The sequence below is a fragment of the Bubalus kerabau genome, chromosome 3, assembly GCF_029407905.1.
Source record: "Bubalus kerabau isolate K-KA32 ecotype Philippines breed swamp buffalo chromosome 3, PCC_UOA_SB_1v2, whole genome shotgun sequence".
In the NCBI taxonomy this organism is placed as follows: Eukaryota; Metazoa; Chordata; class Mammalia; order Artiodactyla; family Bovidae; genus Bubalus; species Bubalus kerabau.
Genome location: NC_073626.1, coordinates 183,239,974 through 183,264,306, shown reverse-complemented (window position 1 = coordinate 183,264,306; position 24,333 = coordinate 183,239,974). Strand labels below are relative to the sequence as shown.

The 24,333-nt window shown below is 47.4% G+C and overlaps 1 protein-coding gene across 1 annotated transcript in view; it reads right to left on the bottom strand.

Moving 5' to 3' along the window:
* Positions 1–1,180, bottom strand: part of ASAP3 (ArfGAP with SH3 domain, ankyrin repeat and PH domain 3) — a 50,451-nt gene extending 49,271 nt beyond the window's left edge. Inside the window, 1 exon segment of the mRNA XM_055574177.1 lies at positions 975–1,180. Coding sequence (XP_055430152.1) covers positions 975–1,103 — 129 coding nt within the window. The 5' untranslated portion in view covers positions 1,104–1,180.
* Between the last annotated feature and the right edge of the window lie 23,153 nt (positions 1,181–24,333).

Sequence of the window (24,333 nt, the reverse complement as noted above, 5' to 3'; positions counted from 1 at the left end):
CTCTAGGATGGGGGTTCAGACTGCAGGGGAGAGGAGGAGGAGCAGAGATTCCCCAAGACATTGGCCCAGAGTATGAGGAACTACTAATCTTTTTATCTGCTACACAGTAGGTGCTCAATATTCTCAGGGTGAAGGATGGAAGGTGAGAGCCACTTCTGAGGTCCAAAACGCCACCTAAATTAAGGGTATCTTCTGAAAGAGAGCTGCAAAAACACATTATTCTCCTTTGGCCCAAAGCCTCAGGGTGTCTGCCCTAGAATATTCCGGCAGAGGAGGCCCAGGAAAGTGCGGTGGGTCTGGAGAAAAGGAACGAACTCCTCTGAGCAGGGGAATGGGGTGGGGCAGCCTGCAAAGGCCAAAGGAAAGGCCTGGGACGGCAATGCTGGAAAAGACAAAGAGGAGAGGGGAGGGGAGAGGAGACTGTAAACTCTTGAACAGCCTGGCCAAGGTGAACCCCAGCTCCTGGCGCCTTCTCCTCCGCATTCATTCCACACAGCAGCCAAATCTCAGAACCAGCAGTCTGGGGGAGAGGGGGCCTCCCTGTTCCCAGGGAGAAGTTTCGTTCCGGACTGTGGCGGGAAGGTAGGCTTTCCAGAAAGGGAGTGACTTAGGGGATGAACTTGTGAGGCTCCAAAGATGAAAACCCAAACAGATGCAGTGAGGCGCTGAGCAAACCCGCAAGCGACCGGGCTGCAGGTCATCAAGAACACTGGGGGTATGTCCCTCGACCTGGGAAGTCTGTCGTCGAGGTGATTGCGAGGCGCCGCAAATGGTTCCTCGCCCCCCGCCCCTAGCCCCAGGCACTCGACGGGGAGGACGCAGATGTTAGAGATGCACTCGGTTCTCAAAGATTTAGAGAAGGGGCAGGTTTCTGGGGCGCGGTAAGGACCATCACTGCTCGGGTCACGCCTGTGAAGGTCAAGGAAAGGCCCTGCCAGGACCCCAGAACCCTCCCACCGCGGCCCTCCTCTCACCTCCTCCCGCGCCAGGGCTGCCCCCCGGCACCGGGGCATCTTGGCGGCGAAGGCGGCAGCCCCGGCCGGGGAGCTGAGGTCCTCTGCCGTGACGGCCAGGAACTCGGCGACGCTGAGCTGCTCGGGCATGGCGGGTGCGAGGTGTGGGCGCCGGGGCTGCCGGAATGGGGCCCGGGGGGCGCTTGCTGCACTGCGCGGGGCCGGCCTCTCCGCCAGCCGCGAGAGCCGTCCGGGACTCGGCGCGCCCCGCCCCCTCCGTGCCGCCCCGCCCCCTTCGCCCGGCACAGCCGCGTTCCCCTTCGCGTCCCGGGAACCCCGACCTTTCCCACCCCGCCCGCTTTTCAGCCCCGCCCACGGCCTTCCAGCCTGTCTCCGCACCTTAGCTGGGACCGCCCGGCCCCGGCCCTCGCCGGGCTCCTCGGCCCCGCCCCTGGCCTCCTGGCCCCTGAGAACCCCGGCCCTAGCTTGCTGCCCCGCCCCCGGCCCATCGGCCCCGCCCCTGGCCTCCCGGCTCCCGAGAGCTCTGTCCCTGGCTCACTGCCCCGCCTCCGGCCCATCGACCCCGCCCCCTGGCCTCCCGGCTCTTAAGAGCCCCTCCCCTGGCTCACTTGCCCCGCCTCCGGCCCATCGGCCCTCCCCCTGGCCTCCTGGCTCCTGAGAACCCCGCCCCTGGCTCACTGCCCCGCCCCCGGCCCATCGGCCCCACCCCTGGCCTCCCGGCTCCCGAGAGCTCAGCCCTTGGCTCACTGCCCCGCCCCTGGTCCATCGGCCCCGCCCCTGACCTCCCGGCTCTTTAGAGCCCCGGCCCTGGCTCACTGCCCCGCCTCCGGCACATCGGCCCTCCCCCTGGCCTCCCGGCTCCTGAGAACTCCGGCCCTGGCTCACTGCCCCGCCCCCGGCCCATCGGCCCCGCCCCCTAGCCTCCCGGCTCCTAAGAGCCCCGCCCCTGGCTCATTGCCCCGCCCCCGGCCCATCGACCCCGCCCCCTGGCCTCCTTGCTCCTGAGAACCCCGCCCCTGGCTCGCGTCCCCGCCCTTGGCCCCTCAGAGGGCTCCACGTCCCCTCTCCCTGCCTCTCTGCCGGGTCCTTCGGCCTCCCTTAAAGCTCCTCCGCCCGGCCTCGCTCTCGGCGCGTCTAGGGCTCTGCCCCTTTGTCGGGCCTCTGAACTTACCCTCCCTCCCAAAGCCCGGGGCCCCATCTCCGCACCCCTCCTGAATGCACCCTGTGTCTTCCTCTCCTGTCTGTTGGTTCCCAGCCCTCACGATCTCACCCTTCAGCCTTATCCCCACCCGGTCCGTCATCTCTCTCTCGAGCCCGGGATCGGAGGGCTCTCGGTGCCCTGCCTGCGCCCGGGATCGCCCCACCCCTCCCTTGCCCCGCACACCAGTCTCTGTGCCTCTGCTCCGCCAGGACCGCCCACACCCGCCCCTTGGCTCCGTACCTAACCGAGGACCGTGCCTCCGGGGTCTCTGTGTCTTAGTGACCTAGCTAGCTGTGATTTAAGGAAAAGTACGTCCCTTCTTGGAACCTCAGTTTCGTTCTCTGCAGAATGGGAAGTCTAATGCCACTTGGTTGGGATTTGGGAAGGAGGGAGCCTCACACATGCGTGTACCCAATAGGCGCTCAGGAACTGGTTCCCCACCACCCCTTACCCAGCCCTCTCACCCACACCTTCATTCTTTCTGGGCTCAGTCTCCTGCCTTTCACCGACTCACCATCCCGACCAGGCTCAAGACTACCATTCCTTCGCACCCACTAAACTCTGCCTCTTGGGAAAGGACGCATATATTTGGGTGGATGAGGGATGGTGTTCAGGATAAAAATCCACTTAGGTTTAGTTCTGGAGCATGAGGTCCTCTAGAAAATATCAGGAAGCACTGTGCTGAAGAACATTGGCTTTGGAGTCAGACAGATCTCAGTTCCCATCCTGGCTCTGCTGTGGACCAAGCTGTATACAGCTGAGTAAATTGCTTGCTTCTCTAAGCTTGAATTTCCCCCCTTTTGAAATGACCTTATGGTATTTCACCCCACTGCCTTATTGAGAAGCTTATCTAGCTAGCCAGCAGTTGCAGCACATGGGCTCAGTAGCTGTGGTGCATGAGCTTTGTTGCTCCATGCTGCATGGAATCCTTTTGGATCAGGGATCAAACCTATGTCCCTTGCATTGGCAGGCAGATCCCCATCCACTGGGCCACCAGGGAAATCCCTTTGGGTGTATCTTAAAGGCTGGACCCCTTGCTCTTCTCACTCCACCCAGGCTTCCTGGAAACCTTCATGCAACCCCAACAGCTCTCCTTACACCATTAATGTTGATGTCTTCTATAGTCATTTCCTCTGTAACAAATTACCACAAATTTGGTGGCTTAAAACAACACCTATTTATCCTCTTATAGTCCTGAAGGTCAGAAGTCTGAAGTTTATTGGACTGAAATCAAGGTATCAGTGGGGCCAGACTCCCTCCAAAGGCTCTAGAGGAGAATCTGTTTCCTCACCTTCTCCTCCTTCTAGAACTACATTCCTTGCATTCTTTGGCCTGTGGCAAAGTTCACATCTTAAAGGGCCATTTTGCTTCTGTGTCATATTACCTTCTTTTCTGTGGTCAAATTTCCCTTGATCTCCATCTTATAAGCATGTTTATGATTACATTTTTGGCCCATCCAGATGATCTAGGATAACATCCCCTTCTCAAGATCCTTAAATTAATCACATCTGCAATATTCCTTTTGCCATAGACAATAACAGGTTCCAAGGATTAGGACCTGGGTATCTTTGGGGGCCATTACTGAGCCTATCACATCTTGCAAGACTCTTTCTCCAGCCTGGAACCTTCTCCGGCTTAAGATCTATGTATATAACCATTTATGGGATGGTTTCATATGACTGTCTCACAGACAGTCTGTGTGTCCAAAACTGAACTGGCCATCTTGTGCCTCACTCCTTCTCTCCCTGTCTTGATGGAAGGTACCACTGTGCCCCCTGGAAACCATACTCCCCATCTCCTTCCACCAGCCTTCACTCAATCATTATCACTACTTCCTAAATGTCTCACAAACATGGTCACCTTCTCCATCTCCTGGCCAACACTAGTTCAGATCACACCACCTCTCATCTCCTCACCAGTCTCTCTGCCCCCAGTCTTGCATATCTGGTCAGCTGCTCCCCTCCTTAGAATTTTCCAATGACCCCCATTGCTCTCTGCGTGAAAGACAAACTTCTTCATGGCTATCTGGTCCTATATGATCTCTTGCTCCTGCCATTTACAGCCTTACCTCTCATCTCTCCTCGCCTGCCATGAACTGAAAAGAAAAGACAGTAGACATTGAAGTCTCTCAGTTGTGTCCGACTCTTTGCAACCCCATGGACTGTAGCCTGCCAGGCTTCTCCATCCATGGGATTTTCCAGGCAAGAATACTGGGTTGCCATTTCCCTCTCCAGGGGATCTTCCTGAGACCCAGGGGTCGAACCAGGGTCTCCCACACTGCAGGCAGACACTTGACCATTTGAGCCACCAGGGAAACCCAGCTTTCTCATTATTCTTCCCATAACATATCCCAACCTCCTTTCAGCTGCTCAGATAAGATGTCAGTTCCTCCAGGAAGCCTTCCCTAATGTTTTTCCTGGGACTCCCACTGGACTTAGTACCCTTTGCCCCAGCACTTCTCACTGAAGGCTGTAGTCACCTATTTGCTGGTCTGGGTCTCTGGCCCATTTATTTATTGAACACTTACTAGGTACTGGGGCTTCCCTCATAGCTCAGCCAGTAAAGAATCTGCCTGCAATGTAGAAGACCCGGGTTCGATTCCTGGATCAGGAAGATCTCCTGGAGAAGGAAATGGCAACCCGCTGTAATCATCTATTTGCTGGTCTGGGTTTCCAGCCCACTTATTTACTGAGCACTTACTATATGCTCTGGTTTCCCTGGTGGCTCAGATGGTAAAGAGTCTACCTGCAGTGCGGGAGACCCAGGTTCAATCCCTGGGTCAGAAAGATCCCCTGGAGAAGGAAATGGCAACCCACTGGAAAATCCCATGGATGGAGGAGCCTGGCAAGCTACAGTCCCTGGGGCTGCAAAGAGTCGGAGATGACTGAGCAACTTCACTTTCTACTTTCTTTCTACTATGTACTAGTGAGAGAGCCAAGGGCTATATAAGCAATACCTCACTCAATACCTACAGCAGCCCAAGGAGGTAGGGAACATTATTCTTCCTGTGTTATTCTCTGTGTTAGAGATGGAAAAAACCAAGGCTTAGAGGGGTTGCTAACTTGTGTACAGTCAGAATGAATGACCCACTTATTTTGCTTCCCTGGTGGCTCAGAGGGTAAAGTGTCTGCCTGCAATGTGGGAGACCTGGGTTCGATCCCTGGGTTGGGCAGATCCCCTGGAGAAGGAATTGGCAACCCCACTCCAGTACTCCTGCCTGGGAAATTCCATAGACAGAGGAGCCTGGTAGGCTACAGCCCATGGGATTGCAAAAAGGCGATCACGACTGAGCAACTTCACCCTCAGAATGAATGAATAATGTAATCAAGACTGCAACCCAGCTCTGCATGACTCCAGAGCTTTTGCTTTAGTTTTATTATTAATCACCGAACTATGCTACCTAACTAGAAAATATTGCCTCTTATAAATTAAGTAGATATACATGTTCCATGTATTCTCTCCTATAATTAAAACATGACATCCCCCAGAGGCAGAATACAATCATAATACCTTGCTGCTGCTGCTGCTGCTGCTGCTGCTTTTAAGTCACTTCAGTCATGTCCAACTTTTCGTGACCCCATGGACTGCAGCCCACCAGGCTCCTCCATGCATGGGATTTTCCAGGCAAGAGTACTGGAGTGGGTTGCCATCGCCTTCTCTGATAATACCTTGCAGGCTAACAAATTCCTCACTATTTTGTAAAGCAACCTCTTCAGTGTCAAATCCTCTACCAGATACTCAAACCAAGAGACACGTACTTTGAGGGTGGGTCACTTTCAGAAGTACAAGTTCTATTTCAAGACTTTTGGGAGAAAATGAATAATAAATAATAAATAAATTACAGTATTATTTGGAAATAAGATAAACCCAGAGCGATATCAGGGTAGGTTAAACATTTTATTTTGTTTAGGCCAAGCTGCACTGCATGTGGGATCTTAGTTCCCTGACCAGGGATTGAATGTGAGCCCAGCAGTGAGAGCACTGAATCCTAACCACTGGACCGCCAGGGAACATTTCATGAATTTTTAAAGGAAACATGTGCCTTCAAGGAAATTTCCAGTTGCTTCTAGTTGTTTCTCCAGACCGCCCTACATAAACATTCACTTTACTAAGTCTATTTCAAGAGAAGAGTTTGAGATACACAACTTATAAAATCGCTGTTTCTAGGTCCCTGGACCAACCTGTGTAAATTCAGGTCCCTGGAATTCACTTGTTCACTCAATAAACGTTTATCAAGCAGGTGTACTCTTGAGTGAAAAATGAGGAGTGAGAAGGCTTTGAATACAAAGATGGGCAAGATAGGGAGCGATTCTCAGGGAACTTGTACTTAAAAATGCCCTTAAATAGACGTTATGGGAATTAGGGATGGGGAAGGGCAAAGAGTCCTTTGGTGTCTGGCTCAGGGAAGCTGGGGAGGCTTCAGAGAAGAAGGGCACCTGATTTGAGCCCTGAAGGATTTGAAGGAGTTGGGACAGAATGAGCAAAGACAGGGAAGAAAGTACAGAAAAGTCCGTTCCCATCAGCCTGGACACGTGCTGCAATACCTCCCATAAGAAAACAGTTCCTCTTGGATTCCAACTTCTCCTCTAGCTGCTGCCCCATTTCTCTGCTCCTCTTTGCAACTGAAGTCATTGAAAAGTCACCACTATATTCACAGTTAAGTATCCAATTTCTTTCTTCTGATATTTTTCTTTTCAATAAAATAATGCTTTGTTTTTATTTAAATATTATGTGAACAATTCAATTACACTGGAATTTCCCCTAAGTCTCTAGGTTTGGGGTAATCTTTAGATGTTTGCTATCATATCATGCTTTCGAACTGTGGTGTTGGAAGAGACTCTTGAGAGTCCCTTGGACAGCAAGGAAATCAAACTAGTCAATCCTAAAGGAAATCAACCCTGAATATTCATTGGAAGGACTGATGTGGAAGCTGAAGTTCCAATACTTCGGCCACCTGTTTCAAAGAGCCAATTCACGGGAAAAGACTCTGATATTGGGAAAGACTGAGGGCAAGAGGAGAAGGGGGCAGCAGAGGATGAAATGGTTGGATGGCATCATCGACTCAATGGACATGAATTTGTGCAAACTCTGGGAGATAGTGAAGGACAGCGAAGCCTGGTGTGCTGCAGTCTATGGGGTCACAAGAGTCAGACATGACCGAGCGACTGAAAAACAACAATCATATCATGCCCAAGATTATATTTATATTGGATTTATATAGAGGAGAAAAGTGTAAGAATTCCAGCATTTGATATACCTAATGCAAAACTCTCTTTTAGATTCATAACTTTTTAAACAGAACTTCTGAAGATAGCTTCTCTTGATCTCTTTATCTATACCACCAGTGGTATAGAATCAGGAGTAATTGAGCACCAGCCTCACTGCATTGCTGTGCTTGGTTTGGGTCATGGGCAAATTGCCATCTGTCAAGAGGAGACTCAAGCACGTTGCTGGGACTGAGCAGTGGGGAGGCTGAGAAGCGAGCTCACCAGGCAGAGGAGGAGTTCAGGAAGGAGGCCACTACTGCACGCTACTATTCTGTTCTCTCTGACCAGGCTTTTGTTCTCACTGACCACTGAAACTGTTCTCCAATGACCCTCAAGCTTACAACTCCAGCCTGGACCTCTCCCCTGAACGCCAGGCACCTCTTTCCAACCACCTCCTTAACACTCCCACCTGAAAATCTATTAGGGCATCTTGAACTTAATGTGTCTGAAGGTGAACTCCTGATTTCCCTTCCCAAACCTTTCCCCCCACATCAGAAGACCCGTTGGCTCTTCCTCAAAATAGATCTAGAATCCACCACCCCTCACCACATCTCTGCAACCAGCCTGATCCCAGCCACCATCATCTCTCGCCCACATTCCTTTGGGAGCCTTTGGATTGGTCTCTCTGCTTCCACCCTGGCTCCTCTACAGGTTGTTCTCAACAGAGCAGCAAGTGAGCCTTCAAAACATCATGTCAGATTATGTAGTTTCACATCTCAAAACCCTCTAATGGCTTCTCATTTCACCCAGACTAGAAGCCAAGTCCTTGCATGGCCTGCAATTCTTGTATAATCTCTCTCTCTGAGCTCATCCACTCTTCCCCGTGTTCCCCACCTCTGCTCCAGCCACATTGACTGCCTTGTTCCTTATTTGATTGGAGTATAGTTCCTTTACAATGTTGTGTAAGTTTCTACCATACTGCAGAGTGGATCAGCGATATGTATACATGCATCCCTTCTTTTTTGGATTTCCTTCCCATTTGGTCACCACAGAGCAATGAGCAGAGTTTCCTATGCTATACAGTAAGTTCCCATTAATTACCTGTTTTATACCTGCTGCTGCTGCTAAGTCGCTTCAGTCATGTCTGACTCTGTGCGACCCCATAGACGGCAGCCCACCAGGCTCCCCCCGTCCCTGGGATTCTCCAGGCAAGAACACTGGAGTGGGGTGCCATTGCCTTCTCCATTTTATACCTGAAGTGAAGTGAAGTCGTTCAGTCGTGTCTGACTCTTTGCGACCCCATGGACGGTAGCCTACCAGGCTCCGGGTCCATGGGATTTTCCAGGCAAGAATACTGGAGTGGGCTGCCATTTCCTTCTCCAGGGGATCTTCCCAACCCAGGGATTGAACCTGGGTCTCCTGCATTGCAGGCAGATTCTTTACTATCTGAGCCACTAGGAAAGCCCATTTTATACCTGCTGCTGCTGCTAAGTCGCTTCAGTCGTGTCCGACTCTGTGCGACCCCAGAGACGGCAGCCCACCAGGCTCCCCCGTCCCTGGGATTCTCCAGGCAAGAACACTGGAGTGGGTTGCCATTTCCTTCTCCAATGCATGAAAGTGAAAAGTGAAAGTGAAGTTGCTCCGTCGTGTCCGACTCTTAGCGACCCCATGGTCTGCAGCCCACCAGGCTCCTCCGTCCAGGGGATTTTCAGTTGAGAGTGCTAGTAATGTGTATATGACAGTCCCAGTCTCCCAATTCATCTCACACCCTCTTCCTCTCTCTGGTGTCCATACATGTCTCTACATTTGTGTCTATTTCTGCTTTGCAGATAGGTTAATCTGTACCATTTTTCTAGATTCCACACGTTTGCGTTAATATATGATATTTATTTTTCTTTTTCTGACTTACATCACTCTATGACAGTCTCTAGGTCCATCCGTGTCTCTGCAGATGGCACAATTTCATTCTTTTTTATGCTGAGTGACATTCCACTGCATATATGGACTACATCTTCTTTATCCATTCCTCCGTTGATGGCCATTTAGGTTGCTTCCGTGTCCCGGTTACTGTAAATAGCGCTGCAGTGAACACTGGGCTATATGTCTCTCTGAATTACGGTTTTCTCCAGGGACCTCCTTGTTCCTTGAATGCACTGGGCACAGTCCTACCTCCGGACCTTTGCACTGGCTGCTCTTCCTGCCTAGAATGCTCTTCCTTTGGATATCCACATGGCCAACTCCCTCAGTTTTTTCATGTCTGAACTCAACTGTCACCACCTTAATGATGCTAATCCTGACCATCCCATTTACAGCTGAAATCACCTCCTTTTCTCCCACACTCTCAATCACATCCTGCTCTGTTTTTTCCTATTGAGCACCTTTTAATATTTGCATCTTTTCACATGCTGCTTTTCTAGTTTGTATATTGTTTGCTCCTTCCATTAGAATGTAAGTTCTGTGAGAGTAGGAGCTTCTTTGTCCTGATTAGGGCTTTGTGGGGAACCAGGTTATGTGTCCAGGCTTTGAAGACAGACTGCCTGGATTTGAATCTTGACCTTGCCATCAACCTTGGATAAATAGCTTAATCTTTGTGAGTCCCAGTTTCATTATTTGCAAAATGAGGGAATAATGGTGTCCCCTTCATGGAGTTATACAAATGATTAAGTGAGATAATGGATGCACAGGATTTAGCAATAGTTCCCGGCACATAGTATATGTTTAGCTCTATTCAGTTCAGTCGCTAAGTCGTGTCCGAATCTTTGCAACCCCATGAATCACAGCACGCCAGGCCTCCCTATCCATCACCAACTCCCAGAGTTTACTGAAACTCATGTCCATCGAGTTGGTGATGCCATCCAGCCATCTCATATTCTGTCATCCCCTTCTCCTGCCCCCAATCCTTCCCAGCATCAGGGTCTTTTCAAATGAGTCAACTCTTCATATGAGGTGGCCAAAGTATTGGAGTTTCAGCTTCAGCATCAGTCCTTCCAATGAACACCCAGGACTGATCTCCTTTAGGATGGACTGGTTGGATCTCCCTGCAGTCCAAGGGACTCTCAAGAGTCTTATCCAACACCACAGTTCAAAAGCATCAATTCTTCGGGGCTCAGCCTTCTTCACGGTCCAACTCTCACATCCGTACATGACCACAGGAAAAACCATAGCCTTGACTAGATGGACCTTTGTTGGCAACGTAATGTCTCTGCTTTTGAATATGCTATCTAGGTTGGTCATAATTTTCCTTCCAAGAAGTAAGCGTCTTTTAGTTTCATGGCTGCAATCGCCATCTGCAGTGATTTTGGAGCCCAGAAAAATAAAGTCTGACACTATTTCCACTGTTTCCCCATCTATTTCCCATGAAGTGATGGGACCGGATGCCATGATCTTAGTTTTCTGAATGTTGAGCTTTAAGCCAACTTTTTCACTCTCCTCTTTCAGTTTCATCAAGAAGCTTTTTAGTTCCTCTTCACTTTCTGCCATAAGGGTGGTGTCATCTGCATATCTGAGGTGATTGATATTTCTCCCGGCAATCTTGATTCCAGCTTGTGTTTCTTCCAGTCCAGCGTTTCTCACGATGTACTCTGCATGGAAGTTAAATAAGCAGAGTGACAATATACAGCCTTGACGTACTCCTTTTCCTATTTGGAACCAGTCTGTTGTTCCATGTCCAGTTCTAGCTGTTGCTTCCTGACTGGCATACAGGTTTCTCAAGAGGCAGGTCAGGTGGACTGGTATTCCCATCTCTTTCAGAATTTTCCACAGTTTCTTGTGATCCACACAGTCAAAGGCTTTGGCATAGTCAATAAAGCAGAAATAGATGTTTTTCTGGAACTCTTGCTTTTTTGATGATCCAGCAGATGTTGGCAATTTGATCTCTGGTTCCTCTGCCTTTTCTAAAACCAGCTTGAACATCTGGAAGTTCACGATTCACGTATTGCTGAAGCCTGGCTTGGAGAATTTTGAGCATTACTTTCCTAGCATGTGCTGCTGCTGCTGCTGCTGCTAAGTCGCTTCAGTCGTGTCCGACTCTGTGTGACCCCAGAGATGGCAGCCCACCAGGCTCCCCCGTCCCTGGGATTCTCCAGGCAAGAACAGTGGAGTGGGTTGCCATTTCCTTCTCCAGTGCATAAAAGTGAAAAGTGAAAGTGGAGTTGCTCAGTCGTGTCCGACTCCTAGCGACTGCATGGACTGCAGCCTACGAGGCTCCTCCGTCCATGGGATTCTCCAGACAAGAGTACTGGAGTGGGTTGCCACTGCCTTCTCCACTAGCATGTGAGATGAGTGCAATTGTGCGGTAGTTTGAGCATTCTTTGGCATTGCCTTTCTTTGGGATTGGAATGAAAACTAACCTTTTCCAGTCCTGTGGCCACTGCTGAGTTTTCCAAATTTGCTGGCATATTGAATGCAGCACTTTCACAGCATCATCTTTCAGGATTTGAAATAGCTCAACTGGAATTCCATCACCCCCACTAGCTTTGTTCATAGTCATGCTTTCTAAGGCCCACTTGACTTCACATTCCAGGATGTCTGGCTCTAGGTGAGTGATCACACCATTGTGATTATCTGGGTCTTGAAGATCTTTTTTGTATAGTTCTTCTGTGTATTCCTGCCACCTCTTCTTAATATCTTCTGCTCCTTTAGTTCCATACCATTTCTGTCCTTTATCGAGCCCATCTTTGCATGAAATATTCCTTTGGTATCTCTGATTTTCTTGAAGAGATCTCTAGTCTTTCCCATTCTGTTGTTTTCCTCTATTTCTTTGCATTGATCGCTGAGGAAGACTTTCTTATCTCTCCTTGCTATTCTTTGGAACTCTGCATTCAAATGGGTATATTTTTCCTTTTCTCCTTTGCTTTTCACGTCTCTTCTTTTCACAGCTATTTGTAAAGCCTCCTCAGACAACCATTTTGCTTTTTTGCATTTCTTTTCCATGGTGATGGTCTTGATCCCCGTCTCCTGTACAATGTCACGAACCTCCATCCATAGTTCATCAGGCACTCTGTCTATCAGATATAGTCCCTTAAATCGATTTCTCACTTCTACTGTATAGTCATAAGGGATTTGATTTACGTCATACCTGAATGGTCTAGTGGTTTTCCCTACTTTCTTCAATTTAAATCTGAATTTGGCAATAAGTTCATGATCTGAGCCACAGTCAGCTCCTGGTCTTGTTTTTGCTGACTGTATAGAGCTTCTCTATCTTTGGCTGCAAAGAATATAATCAGTCTGATTTCGGTGTTGACCTTTTGGTGATGTCCGTGTGTAGAGTCTTCTCTTGTGTTGTTGGAAGAGAGTGTTTGCTATAACCAGTGTGTTCTCTTGGCAAAACTCTATTAGCCTTTGCCCTGCTTCATTCCGTACTCAAAGGCCAAATTTGCCTGTTACTCCAGGTGTTTCTTGACTTCCTACTTTTGCATTCCAGTCCCCTATAATGAAAAGGACATCTTTTTTGGGTGTTAGTTCTAAAAGGTCTTGTAGGTCTTTGTAGAACTGTTCAGCTTCTTCAGCGTTACTGGTTGGGTAGTTACATAGGCTTGGATTACCGTGATATTGAATGGTTTGCCTTGGAAACAAATGATCTCTTGGAACAGAGATCATTCTGCCGTTTTTGAGATTGTATCCAAGTACTGCATTTTGGACTGTTTTGTTGACCATGATGGCTACTCCATTTCTTCTAAGGGATTCCTGCCCATAGTAGTAGATATAATGGTCATTGGAGTTAAATTCACCCATTCCAGTCCATTTTAGTTAGCTGATTCCTAGAATGTCGACGTTCACTCTTGCCATCTCCTGTTTGACCACTTCCAAATTGCCTTGATTCATGGACCTAACATTCCAGGTTCTTATGCAATATTGCTCTTTACAGCATCGGAACTTGCTTCTATCACCAGTCACATCCACAACTGGGTATTGTTTTTGCTTTGGGTATTGTTTTATTCGTGTCCAACTCTTTGTGACCCCATGGACTGCAACCCACCGGGCTCCTCCATACATGGGATTTTCCAGGCGAGAATACTGGAATGGGTTGCCATTTCCTTTTCCAATATTTAAGGATATTAAATAAAAATGAAAATAGTATCAGGTATCCAATTTACTCAGTGTAGGTACTTTTCTAAGCCTATTACATACAATAAGTCATAGAATGCTCTCAAAGGTGTGTGTCTGTGCTCAGCTGTGTCCTACTCTGTGCAACACCATGGACTGTAGCCTGCCAGGCTCCTCTGTCTATGGAATTTTCCAGGCAAGAGTCCTGAAGCTGGTTGCCATTTCCTATTCCAAGCAATCTTCCCGACCCAGGGATCGAACCTGCATCTCTTGTGTCTTCTGTGTTGACGGGCTGATTCTTGATCACTGCGCCACCTGGGAAGCCCACTGTCAGAGGTCGGTACTGTTTCACCCCCATTTTCTAGAATGGCAAAGTAAGACGGGAAGCAGTAAAAAACTTACCCAAAGTTACAAGTCCAGAAGTGACAGGACCCGGGAACAAATGCAGGGACTGTGGCAGTGGACCAGTGCCCAGTGCCTGGGTTTCTATCTCCCAGCCTAGATGAAAGCAGACTCAAGCTGGGGTAGATGACTAAGTCCAAATTATCTTCACCAACTTCCATATTAGAGGAGGAGAATAGTCAGGGTCCTCCAAGCCTCTGCCCCTGCTCCAGCCAGATGGGCCCCTAGCATCTTTGGCTGAAGCCCATCCAAGCAACTTGGAGTAGAGACTGTCATACAAAGTCTTTTCTCAAGCCTAGTGAAGACAACCTTTGGAGACAGGCCTGGGTTTCCATCCTGGCTGTGCTCCTTATTAGGATGGGGAAGCCTCTGTTTTCCAAATAGAAAATGGAAAGAATAATGCCTGTCCATGGGGCTGTTGTGAGGATTAATGGAGAGCATACTCATAAAGTACATGCATGCCAAGTGTTGAGTCGCTTCAGTCGTGTCCGACTCATTGCAACCCTATGGATTGTAGCCCGCCAGGCTCCTCTGTCCATGGGATTCTCCAGGCAAGAATACTGGAGTGGGTTTCCATTCCCTTCTCCAGGTGATCTTCCCGACCCAGGGATCGAACCCATGTCTTTTACATCTCCTGCATTGGCAGGTGGGTTCTCTACCAGTAGTGCTACCTGAGAAGCCCTCAAAAAGTACGCAACACTGTAAATACTCAGGAAACGGTGATCAGTCTTGTTATTCATCTTTGGTTGAAGAACAGAAAACTCCTTGCAGTTTTTTGGAGGTCTGTCTCTTAGCTCTAGATGTCGGAAGTCTGAAATGTGTCTTACTGGGCTAAAATCAAGATGTTGACTGGACTGTGTTCCCTCCGGAGGCTCTAGGAAAGAATCCCACTTCCCTGCCAGTTTCTAGAGGCCTTGGCCCCTTCCTCCGTCTTCAGAGCCAGCACCTCAGCACCTTGAAATCTCTCGTTGATTCTGGCACTGACTCTTCTTCCTCTTTCACTTGTAAGAATGCTTGTGATTCCATTGGGGGCACCGAGATCATCCAGGATGCTCTCTCCATCCCAAGGTCAGCTGATTAGCAACCTTAATTCCAACTGCAAGTTTAATTTCCACTTGCTATGTAACGTAACATATTCATAGGCTCTGAGGAATAAGACATGGACATCTTTGGGAGGCCATTACTGTGCCTACCAGAGTTAAGAAAGAAAATGGTGTTGGGCGGCGACATACTGGGACTTTGAGCCATGAGTACACCTGCACTCAAAAACCTACATGGCTCCCTCTGCCTCCAGAAAAGGGGCCAGCCCTCTCAGCCTGGCAGGGCCTTTCATCAGCTGGCCTCCGTCCCATTTATGAAGAGGCTATCTCCGGTCTCCTTGCCTGTGCTCCACCTGAAAGGCCTTGTCTTCCATGTATGGTCATTAAAATCCTTCCATTTATCATCGCCAAGTTCAAATGTCATCTTTTCCATGAAACTTCTTCAGAACCCCCAGAATGACTCTTCCTCCTCCAGCACTATTACAGAATGCCTGGACTGGAGTTTTTGTGTATGTCCAGGTTTGGGTTGGCCCCCATCTGACTGTGGGCAGCTGAAGCACACAGACTGCTGTAGCAAAAGTCTGGGGTTTTCACATTTGAGTGTACATCAGAATCACCTGGGGGGGTTTGTTAAAATATCAATACAGGCTGCGGGGTCCAATACGCATAATTTTGGATTCAGTAGATCTGCAGTGGGACCTGGTAGTCTGCATTTCTAACAAGTGTCCAGACGACTCTGACGCTGCTGGTATGGGGAATACACTTCAAGGATCCTAGGCTCTGAAGTTGAGGTGAGAGCACAGACCTAGACTTGGGCTCAGCTCTCAACTCTTCCTCTCACCGCATGACTTTGGAGACATCCCTTGCCCTCTCCGAGCTCCTTTCTCATCTCTGAAAGGATTCTCTTCCCCCTCCATTGGGTTGATGTAAGGAGTCACAGGCTTAGGATAATGCAATGCACCTTAATGGTACTGAATAGATGGCTTAGAACTCTACCTCTATAATTTCCCCTTACCATGTGTTTTGACTTCCTAGTGGGAGTTCAAAAAAAATTGTGAATTGGTTTTAGGGAAAACTACTGACTTGGACCCTAATGAAAAATGCTGGCAAAATGAGAAGAGCTAAAATAGCCAAGTTGCATATGTCTGGGTCAAAGGAATGCTAAGTACCTTCACGCTGGTGGGCATTTTCACGCTGGTGAGGGTTTTTTTTCCATGCCCAATGACCACACAGTACAATAACAATCACGTGTAGTGTCACAGTGGACTGCAGGTCAACTGTGTTCTAAGTTCATGGTTGTTTATCCAACAAACGCTTCCTGAGCACCTCCAAGGGACCTGCGGGTGCCCTCTGACTTGGCTCAGGGCATGCACTCCATGAAGAAGACTCCTTGTGACTGGGACACTGCCTTCAGGCCTCCCTGAGGACCTAGTCCCTTAGCATGCCAAACACACACACACACACACACACACCATGCCCCTCATGCTTCTCCTGGAGCAAGGCAGCTTCTCCCAATTTACATTTGTCAGATACGAGCCTTGCTCTTCATGGGAAAAGTGTTGTGTCTTTGTGCATCATCTAGCGTTGCACACACAAAGGAAACGTCCAAGGTGAGAATGGAACCCCCCCATGCCAGTCAGGAGGCTGGGCACATGGTGGCTAAGACCGCAAGCCTTGGAGTTTGGTTGACTGGATTCCAGTCCCACCCATTGTCTCTCTTACCTCACTCTAGTCACCACCCTCTCCACCATGTCTAGCTGTGTGACCTCAAAAAGTCACTTTCTCTGAGCCTCATTGGGCATAATAATACCTATTCTATAAGGTTTTGAGGAGATTAAACCTGTCCTGAATGGTCTCATTAGGGAGAGTTCTTTTCCCAATTTCAGCTTTTGGCTGACTGGCCACCAGAGGGCAGTGGTCCCCATGATGGGAAAATAGCCTGTCTGGTGATCTGTGATTCCTTTGAAGAAACACACACACACATCTCCACATACGTGCACCAGAAGGATATGTGGCTTTGACTGGGTCAGCACAGCCACTGGCCGACAAATGGGCACCCTGCTGGTCACTCTCCTCTGGGGTCACTCGAGGACTGGCATGAGCCTGAGACCAGTGAACAGGCATTTGCTGGGTTCTTCCATTCTTTCTACCCTAACCATGGAACCACCGGCCTTTTCTGAAGTGGTTCCTTCTGCTTGCTGTGCTTTGGTAAATGTCCTCTTCAGGTTCATCCCCACCTCTCTGAGTTCTTTCCTCCACAGATGGGATTCATCTAGGCTCCCCAAACACTGTAGTCTTCTTAATGGTAGCATTTAAATGCATCATTAAATTACTTATGTGCAGTTTATCTAGATGTTAACAGTTAGGATGCTTGGAGATTTGCAGCCTGGGCTCTGTCTTCACTGTGTAACTGTGTGCACATTATCTAACCTTTCTGAGTTGCAGTTTCCTCATGTGTAAAAGTGGGACTAATAACAGTACTCAGCACATAGAGTTTTCCTGAAAACTACACAACATTAAGAATGCAAAGCCCTGGTTTGATGAAAAATGAATGACCAAGTGAGTGAGTGCCTATTAAAACCCTTGGAGTTGTTAAAACTATAAAACATGATAAAGGAAAATGATTCAAAGGAATGGAAAGATATCCCATGCTCTAGGGTTGGAAGAATTAATATTGATAAAATGGTCATACTATCCAGAGCAATCTACAGATTTAATGCAATCTCTATCAATATATTCATGACATTTTTCACAGAAAAATTTTCCTAAAATGTAAATGGAACCACAAAAAACCCAGAATTGTCAAAACAATCCTGAGGAAAGAGAACAAAGCTGGAGGCATAATCCTTCCAGACTTCAGACTGTACTACAAAGCTACATCAAAACAGCGTGTTATTATGGCCAACTCTAAGGATGTACCATACCCCACCAGACTCCGCTTCCATGGAATTTTCCAGGTAAGAATACTGGAGTGCGTGGGTTGACATTTCCTCCTCCAGAGGATCTTCCTGACCTAGCAATCGAACCCACATCTCCTGCATTGCAGGCGGATTCTTACCAGTTGAGCTACCCGGGAAGCCCCAGATGGGACCTAAGTAAACTTAAAAACTTTTGCACAGGAAAGGAAACTATCAAAAGGACAACCTATGAAATGGGAGAAAATATTTGCAAAGGAGGGCTTCTCTAGTGATCCAGGGGTTAAGCATCCACCTTGCAATGCAGGGAACACCGGTTCGATCCCTGGTTGTGGAAGATGGGGCAACGAAGCCCATGCACCACAACCAAGCCTGTGCTCTGGAGCCTGTGAGCTGCACCTACTGAGACCGCATGCTGCAACTCCTGAAGCCTGTGGGCGGTAGAACCCGTGCTCTGCAGCAAGGGAAGCCACCGAAACAGAACTCTCCTTCCAGGCACAGGCACAGCAACAAAGATCCAGCATGGCCCCAAATAAGCGAATAAATATTTTAAAAATATTTGCAAAAGATATGATCAACAAGGGGTTAATACCAAAAAAAACATCCACAGTTCATACAACTCAATATCAAGAAAGCAAACAACCCGATTTTAAACAATGAACAGAAGACCGAAAGAGACATTTCTCTAAAAAAGACATAGAGATGGCCGACAGGCATATGAAAAGATGCTCAATATCACTAATTATCAGAAAAATGCAAATCAAAATCACAGTGAAGTATCACCTCACCCTGGTCAGAATGGCCATTAACAAAAAGTCTACAAACAGTAAATGCTGGAGAGAGTGTGGAAGAAAAAGAACCCTCCTACACTGTTGGCGAGAATGTAATGGTGCAGCCGATATGGAGAACAGTGGGGAGGTTCATTAAAAAACTAAAATTAGAGCAACTATACGATCCAGTAACCCTACTCCTGGGTGTATGTCTGGAAAAGATGAAAACCCTGATTCAAAGAGCTACATTCACCCCAATATTTATTAGCAGCGCTCTATACAATAGTTATGGAGAAGGCAATGGCACCCCACTCCAGTAATCTTGCCTGGAAAATCCCATGGACGGAGGAGCCTGGTGGGCTGCAGTCCATGGGGTCGCTAAGAGTCGGACACGACTGAGAGACTTCCCTTTCACTTTTCACTTTCATGCATTGGAGAAGGAAATGGCAACCCACTCCAGTGTTCTTGCCTGGAGAATCCCAGGGACGGAGGAGCCTGGTGGGCTGCCGTCTCTGGGGTCGCACAGAGTCAGACACGACTGAAGCGACTTAGCAGCAGCAGCAGCAGCATACAATAGTTAAGACATGGAAACAACCCAAGTGCCAACAACAGATGATTGATTTAAGATGTGATACCTACACACAGTGGAGTATTACTCAGCCACAGCGCAGTGCAGCAACATTGATGAACCTAGAGAATATTATACTTGGTGACGTCAGACAGCGAAAGGCAAATATTATATAATATAACTTATATATGAAATCTAAAAAATAGTACAAATCAATCTATACACAAAACAGAAATAAACTCACAGATATAGAAAACAAACTTACGGTTACCAGAGGGGAAAGGGAGGTTGGGAAGGATAAGTTAGGATTAAACAAACAAGCCCACAGAGCTATAAGCTCCTCAGGAGTAGGAACAGTTTTCTTTCTTTTTTACGTTGTGTAACGCTTGAATCCCAGTGTGGGCGTGTTGCCAGTACAATGGTTTTCAAAGTAGGTTCTCCCCAACCAGCAGTCTTGGCATAACCTTAGAGCTTGTCAGAAATGCCCATTTTTTAGGCCTTGCCTCTGACCTACTGAATCAGAAACTCTGGAGATGGGGCCCAGTAATCTGTGCTTTAGTTAGTCCTCCAGGTGATTCTACTGCGCGTACAGTTTGTGATCTACTGGCCTGGAGCACAGAGGCTAAGGAGTATTCATTTAAGTGGATATGGTGGTGGTTTCGGATAAGGCAATGGCACCCCACTCCAGTACTCTTGCCTGGAAAATCCATGGACAGAGGAGCCTGGTGGGCTGCAGTCCATGGGGTCGCTAAGAGTTGGACACGACTGAGCGACTTCACTTTCACTTTTCACTTTCATGCATTGGAGAAGGAAATGGCAGCCCACTCCAGTGTTCTTGCCTGGAGAATCCCAGGGACTGGGGGAGCCTGGTGGGCTGCCATCTATGGGGTCGCACAGAGTCGGACACGACTGAAGCGACTTAGCAGCAGCAGGAAAGAATACTAGAGTGGGTTGCCATGCCCTCATCCAGAGGATCTGCCCGACCAAGGATTCGAACCCAGTCACTTACATCTCTTGCATTGGCAGGTGGGTTCTTTACCAGTACTGCCACCTGGGAAACCCATTAAGTGGATATGCTGCTGCTGCTAAGTCACTTCAGTCGTGTCCGACTCTGTGTGACCCCAGAGGCGGCAGCCCACCAGGCTCCCCCGTCCCTGGGATTCTCCAGGCAAGAACACTGGAGCGGGTTGCCATTTCCTTCTCCAATGCATGGAAGTGAAAAGTGAAAGTGAAGTCGCTCAGTCCTGTCAGACTCTTTGCGACCCCATGGACTGCAGCCCACCAGGCTCCTCTGTCCGTGGGAGTTTCCAGGCAAGAGTACTGGAGTGGGGTGCCATTAAGTGGATGTACCAACCTGTAAAATCGGTGATTTGAATTAGAATAGGCTGTAAGCTCCATGAAGGCAGCAGGAGCCATGTTTTCCCTAGCACCTAGCAGATGCAGGCACACAGTAGGTGCTCAAAAATGTTTGTAAAATACATGAGTGAAAATCCTTTCCAGTTCTTCTGCTGTTTTTTAATTATTTTAAACCTTCCAAAGTTCAGTTTTATCTGTCCTCTCTCCCGGGATGGATGGAAGGATCAAGAGGCAAATGAAATATATGAATATACATAATCGAATAGTATTGCCATCAGAAATTCCCCAGAGAGGTCTGGACCCCTGCTCTAAGCTAGAACTTCAGGCAGCTTAAGAGTTCTGCCGCAGACACACACCTGCGAGGCCTTGTCCATCCATGGAATGAGGAAGCCTGCTCTTAAAACAGCTCAACACTCTTAACAAGGAAGGAGCAGTAGCTATGACCCCATCCTGGCACAAGGTGGATGCTCAATAAATGTCTGAAAAGTAAACAACCCCCTGGAGAGCAGAGTTAATTGCATGGATTTTGAGCCATCAAATTGTTTTTCTTTTTTTCTCCTTCTTGTCCTATTGCTTTGTCCAGGATTGCCAAGATGATGCTGAGTTGCAGGAGTAACAGTAGGTGTCCTTGTCTTGTTTCTGAGGTTTTATTGTTAAGCATGATACTTGCTGTGGGCTTCAGGTGGCACCTGTGGTAAAGAACCTGCCTGCTAATGCAGGAGACACAAGAGACATGGGTTCAATCCCTAGATCGGGAAGATCCCCTAGAGGAGGGCATGGCAACCCACTCCAGTATTCTTGCCTGGACAATCTCTTGGACAGAGGAGCCTAGCGGGGTACAGTCCATAGGGTTGCAAAGAGTTGGACACGACTGAAGCGACTTAGCAGCAGCAGCAGCAGTAATTCCTGTATATTCTGATTTACCTATCAGGTTTCTAAAAATCATAAATGAGAGTTGATTTTTTCCTGTATCTATGGAGATGGTCACACGGGTTTTCCTTTAATTTGTTAACGTGAGGGTTGCATACATTGCTTTCTTCCCAATTTTGATGGCAGGAGTTTGTGTCACGTGCGATGTCAGAACAGCACCCAACAATTCACAGGCACCTAAATATATCTGCTGAATAAATAAATGAGGAACAGATTCCTAGGAAAACTTCCTCAAAAGCTGCATTTCTAGCTCACATTGTGCACAAAAGAAAAGCTTGGAGTTTTGCAGCAAATATGCTGATAATGTGTTTGTGTGCCTGGATCAATCCAAGCTGGCTGTGATTTATTTTTATTTTGCAAGGGTGTATTTAATTGGCTACTATATATTTAGGTGGAAAAGGAAATGGCAACCCACTCCAGTATTCTTGCCTGGAGAGTCCTGTGGACGGAGGAGCCTGGTGGGCTGCTGTCCACAGGGTCGCACAGAGTCGGACACGACTGAAGCGACGCAGCAGCAGCAGCAGCATATATTTAGGATTTGTGTCTCTACATTTGAGAGAATTCTTCTGGAATTTTCTTTTCTTCCATTGTCCTTGCTTGGTTTAGGGATCAAGGTTATCCTAGCCTCATAAAACACATTGGATGATTTTTTCTCTCATTCTCTGAAAAATGTGTAAGTTCAAGATTAACATTTAATAAAACTTGTAAACTCCTTCTGGCTCTGGCATCATTTGGAGTCAGAAACTCCTGAATGCCAATTCAAGCTAGTTAACAATTTGTATTTCTTCTTGAGCCAATTTGGGTAAATATATTATTTTCTAGAAAATTGTTCCTTCCGTATACATTTTCAGCTTTGCCTCTCATTGGCTGCATTACCTGGGAACTTTTTTAAATTAACAACTTTATTGAAGCATCTTTTACATAATCTAAATTTCACCCAATTTCAGGTGTACAATGCATTGATTTCTAGAAGTTGTATCAAGTAACTGTAACTATTACCATAAATTTGCATTCACCCTATTTCCATTGGTAAAGCAATAGCTTTGTTGAGATATAATTCATATAGCACACAATTCAACTACTTGAAGTATACTATTTAGGATATTCATGGAACTGTACAGCCATTACCACACCAATTTTAGAATATTTCCATGGCCCCCTCTCAATAAAGCCCTGTTCCCATTAGCAGTCACTCCTCTTCTCCCTTCCTTCAAAGCCTTAAGCAGCTACCAATCTGCTTCCAGTCCCTAGACAGGCCTATTCCAGACATGTCATATAAATGAAATAATATCCTGTTACCATTTATGTCTGGCTTCTTTCATTTAGCAGGTTTTCAAGGTTCACCTGTGTTGCAGTATAAACCAGTAATTTATGTCTTTTTATTTGCTAAATAATACTCCATTGCTATGGGCTTCCCTGGTGGCTCAGATAGTAAAGAATCCACCTGCAATGCGAGACCTGGGTTTGATCCCTGGGTCAGAAAGATCCCCTGGAGAAGGAAATGGCAACCCACTCCAGTATTCTTTCCTGGGAAATCCCATGGACTGAGGAGCCTGGCGGGCTATAGTCCATGGGGTCACAAAGAGTCAGACATGAATGAAGCAACTTCACACACACGCATTCCATGACTATATGAATATATTTTATTTATCCATTCATCAATTGATAGACATTTGAGTTGTTCCATTCTTGGATTATTATGAATAATTCTTCCATGAACATTTGTGTACAAGTTTTTGTGTGAATGTTTTCAATTCTCTTGGGTATATACCTAGAGGTAGAATTACTTGGGTTGCATGGTGGGTTTATGTTTAAAGTTTTGAGGACCTGCCAGACTTTTCCCCACAGTGGTTGTATTATTTTACATTCTGACTAGCAGTGTACAAAGGTTACAATTTCTCTACATCCTCAGCTGTTATTAAATATTATCTTTTTGATTATTGCCATCCTAGTAGGTATGAGGTGGTACCTTGTAGTTTTGAGTTACACTTCCCTGGTGGGTGGCTAATGAGGTTGTGAATCTTTTCACGTACTTAATGGCCATTTGTATATCTTCTTTGGAGAAAAGCCCATTCACATCCTTTGTACATTTTTTTAGTTGGGTTATATATTTATTAAGTTTTAAGAGTTCATTCTGGGCTTCCTAAGTGGCGCCAGTGGTAAAGAACCTGCCTGAGAATGCAGGAGACATGAGACCTGGGTTCAATCCCTGCATCAGGAAGATCCCCTGGAGGAGGAAATGGCAACCCACTCCAGTATTCTTGCCTGGAGAATCCCATGGACAGAGAAGCGTGGCAGGCTACAGTCCACAGGGTCCCAAAGAGTCAGACACGACTAAAGTGACGTAGCATGCACACAAGAGTTCCTTCTATAGTCTAGATGTGGTGTGGTGTGGTTTAGTCGCTAAGTTGTGTCCGACTCTTGCAACCCCATGGACTATAGCCTGCCAGGGTCTTCTGTCCATGGGGATTCTCCAGGCAAGAATACTGGAGTGGGTTGCCATTTCCTTCTCCAGTGGATCTTCCTAACCTAGGAACTGAACCCAGGTCTCCTGCATTGCAGGCAGACTCTTTACCAACTGAGCTACAAGGGAAGCCCATATTCTAGATACAAGTCCCTAATTATATGTGTTTTGTGAGCATCCTGAGGATGGGGACTATTCTCATTCATTTCTAGCTCCCCAGTGCCTAGTAGGTCTTCAATAACTCATAAAAGACCATATCGATTGTACAAAGTATTAATGACTATGTACCAGTGTCAAGGAAAACCTCTACAAAACCCTGAACTGGGCCTTGAATAAGCAAGAGCCTGCCCAAGTGAAATGCACAGAAGGGGGATAACTTGCTGTTTACAGGAATTGACAAAGAAGTCCAGTGTGGCTACAGGTTGTGCAGAGTGGTCAGTAAGGCTGGAAAGGTAGAGTAA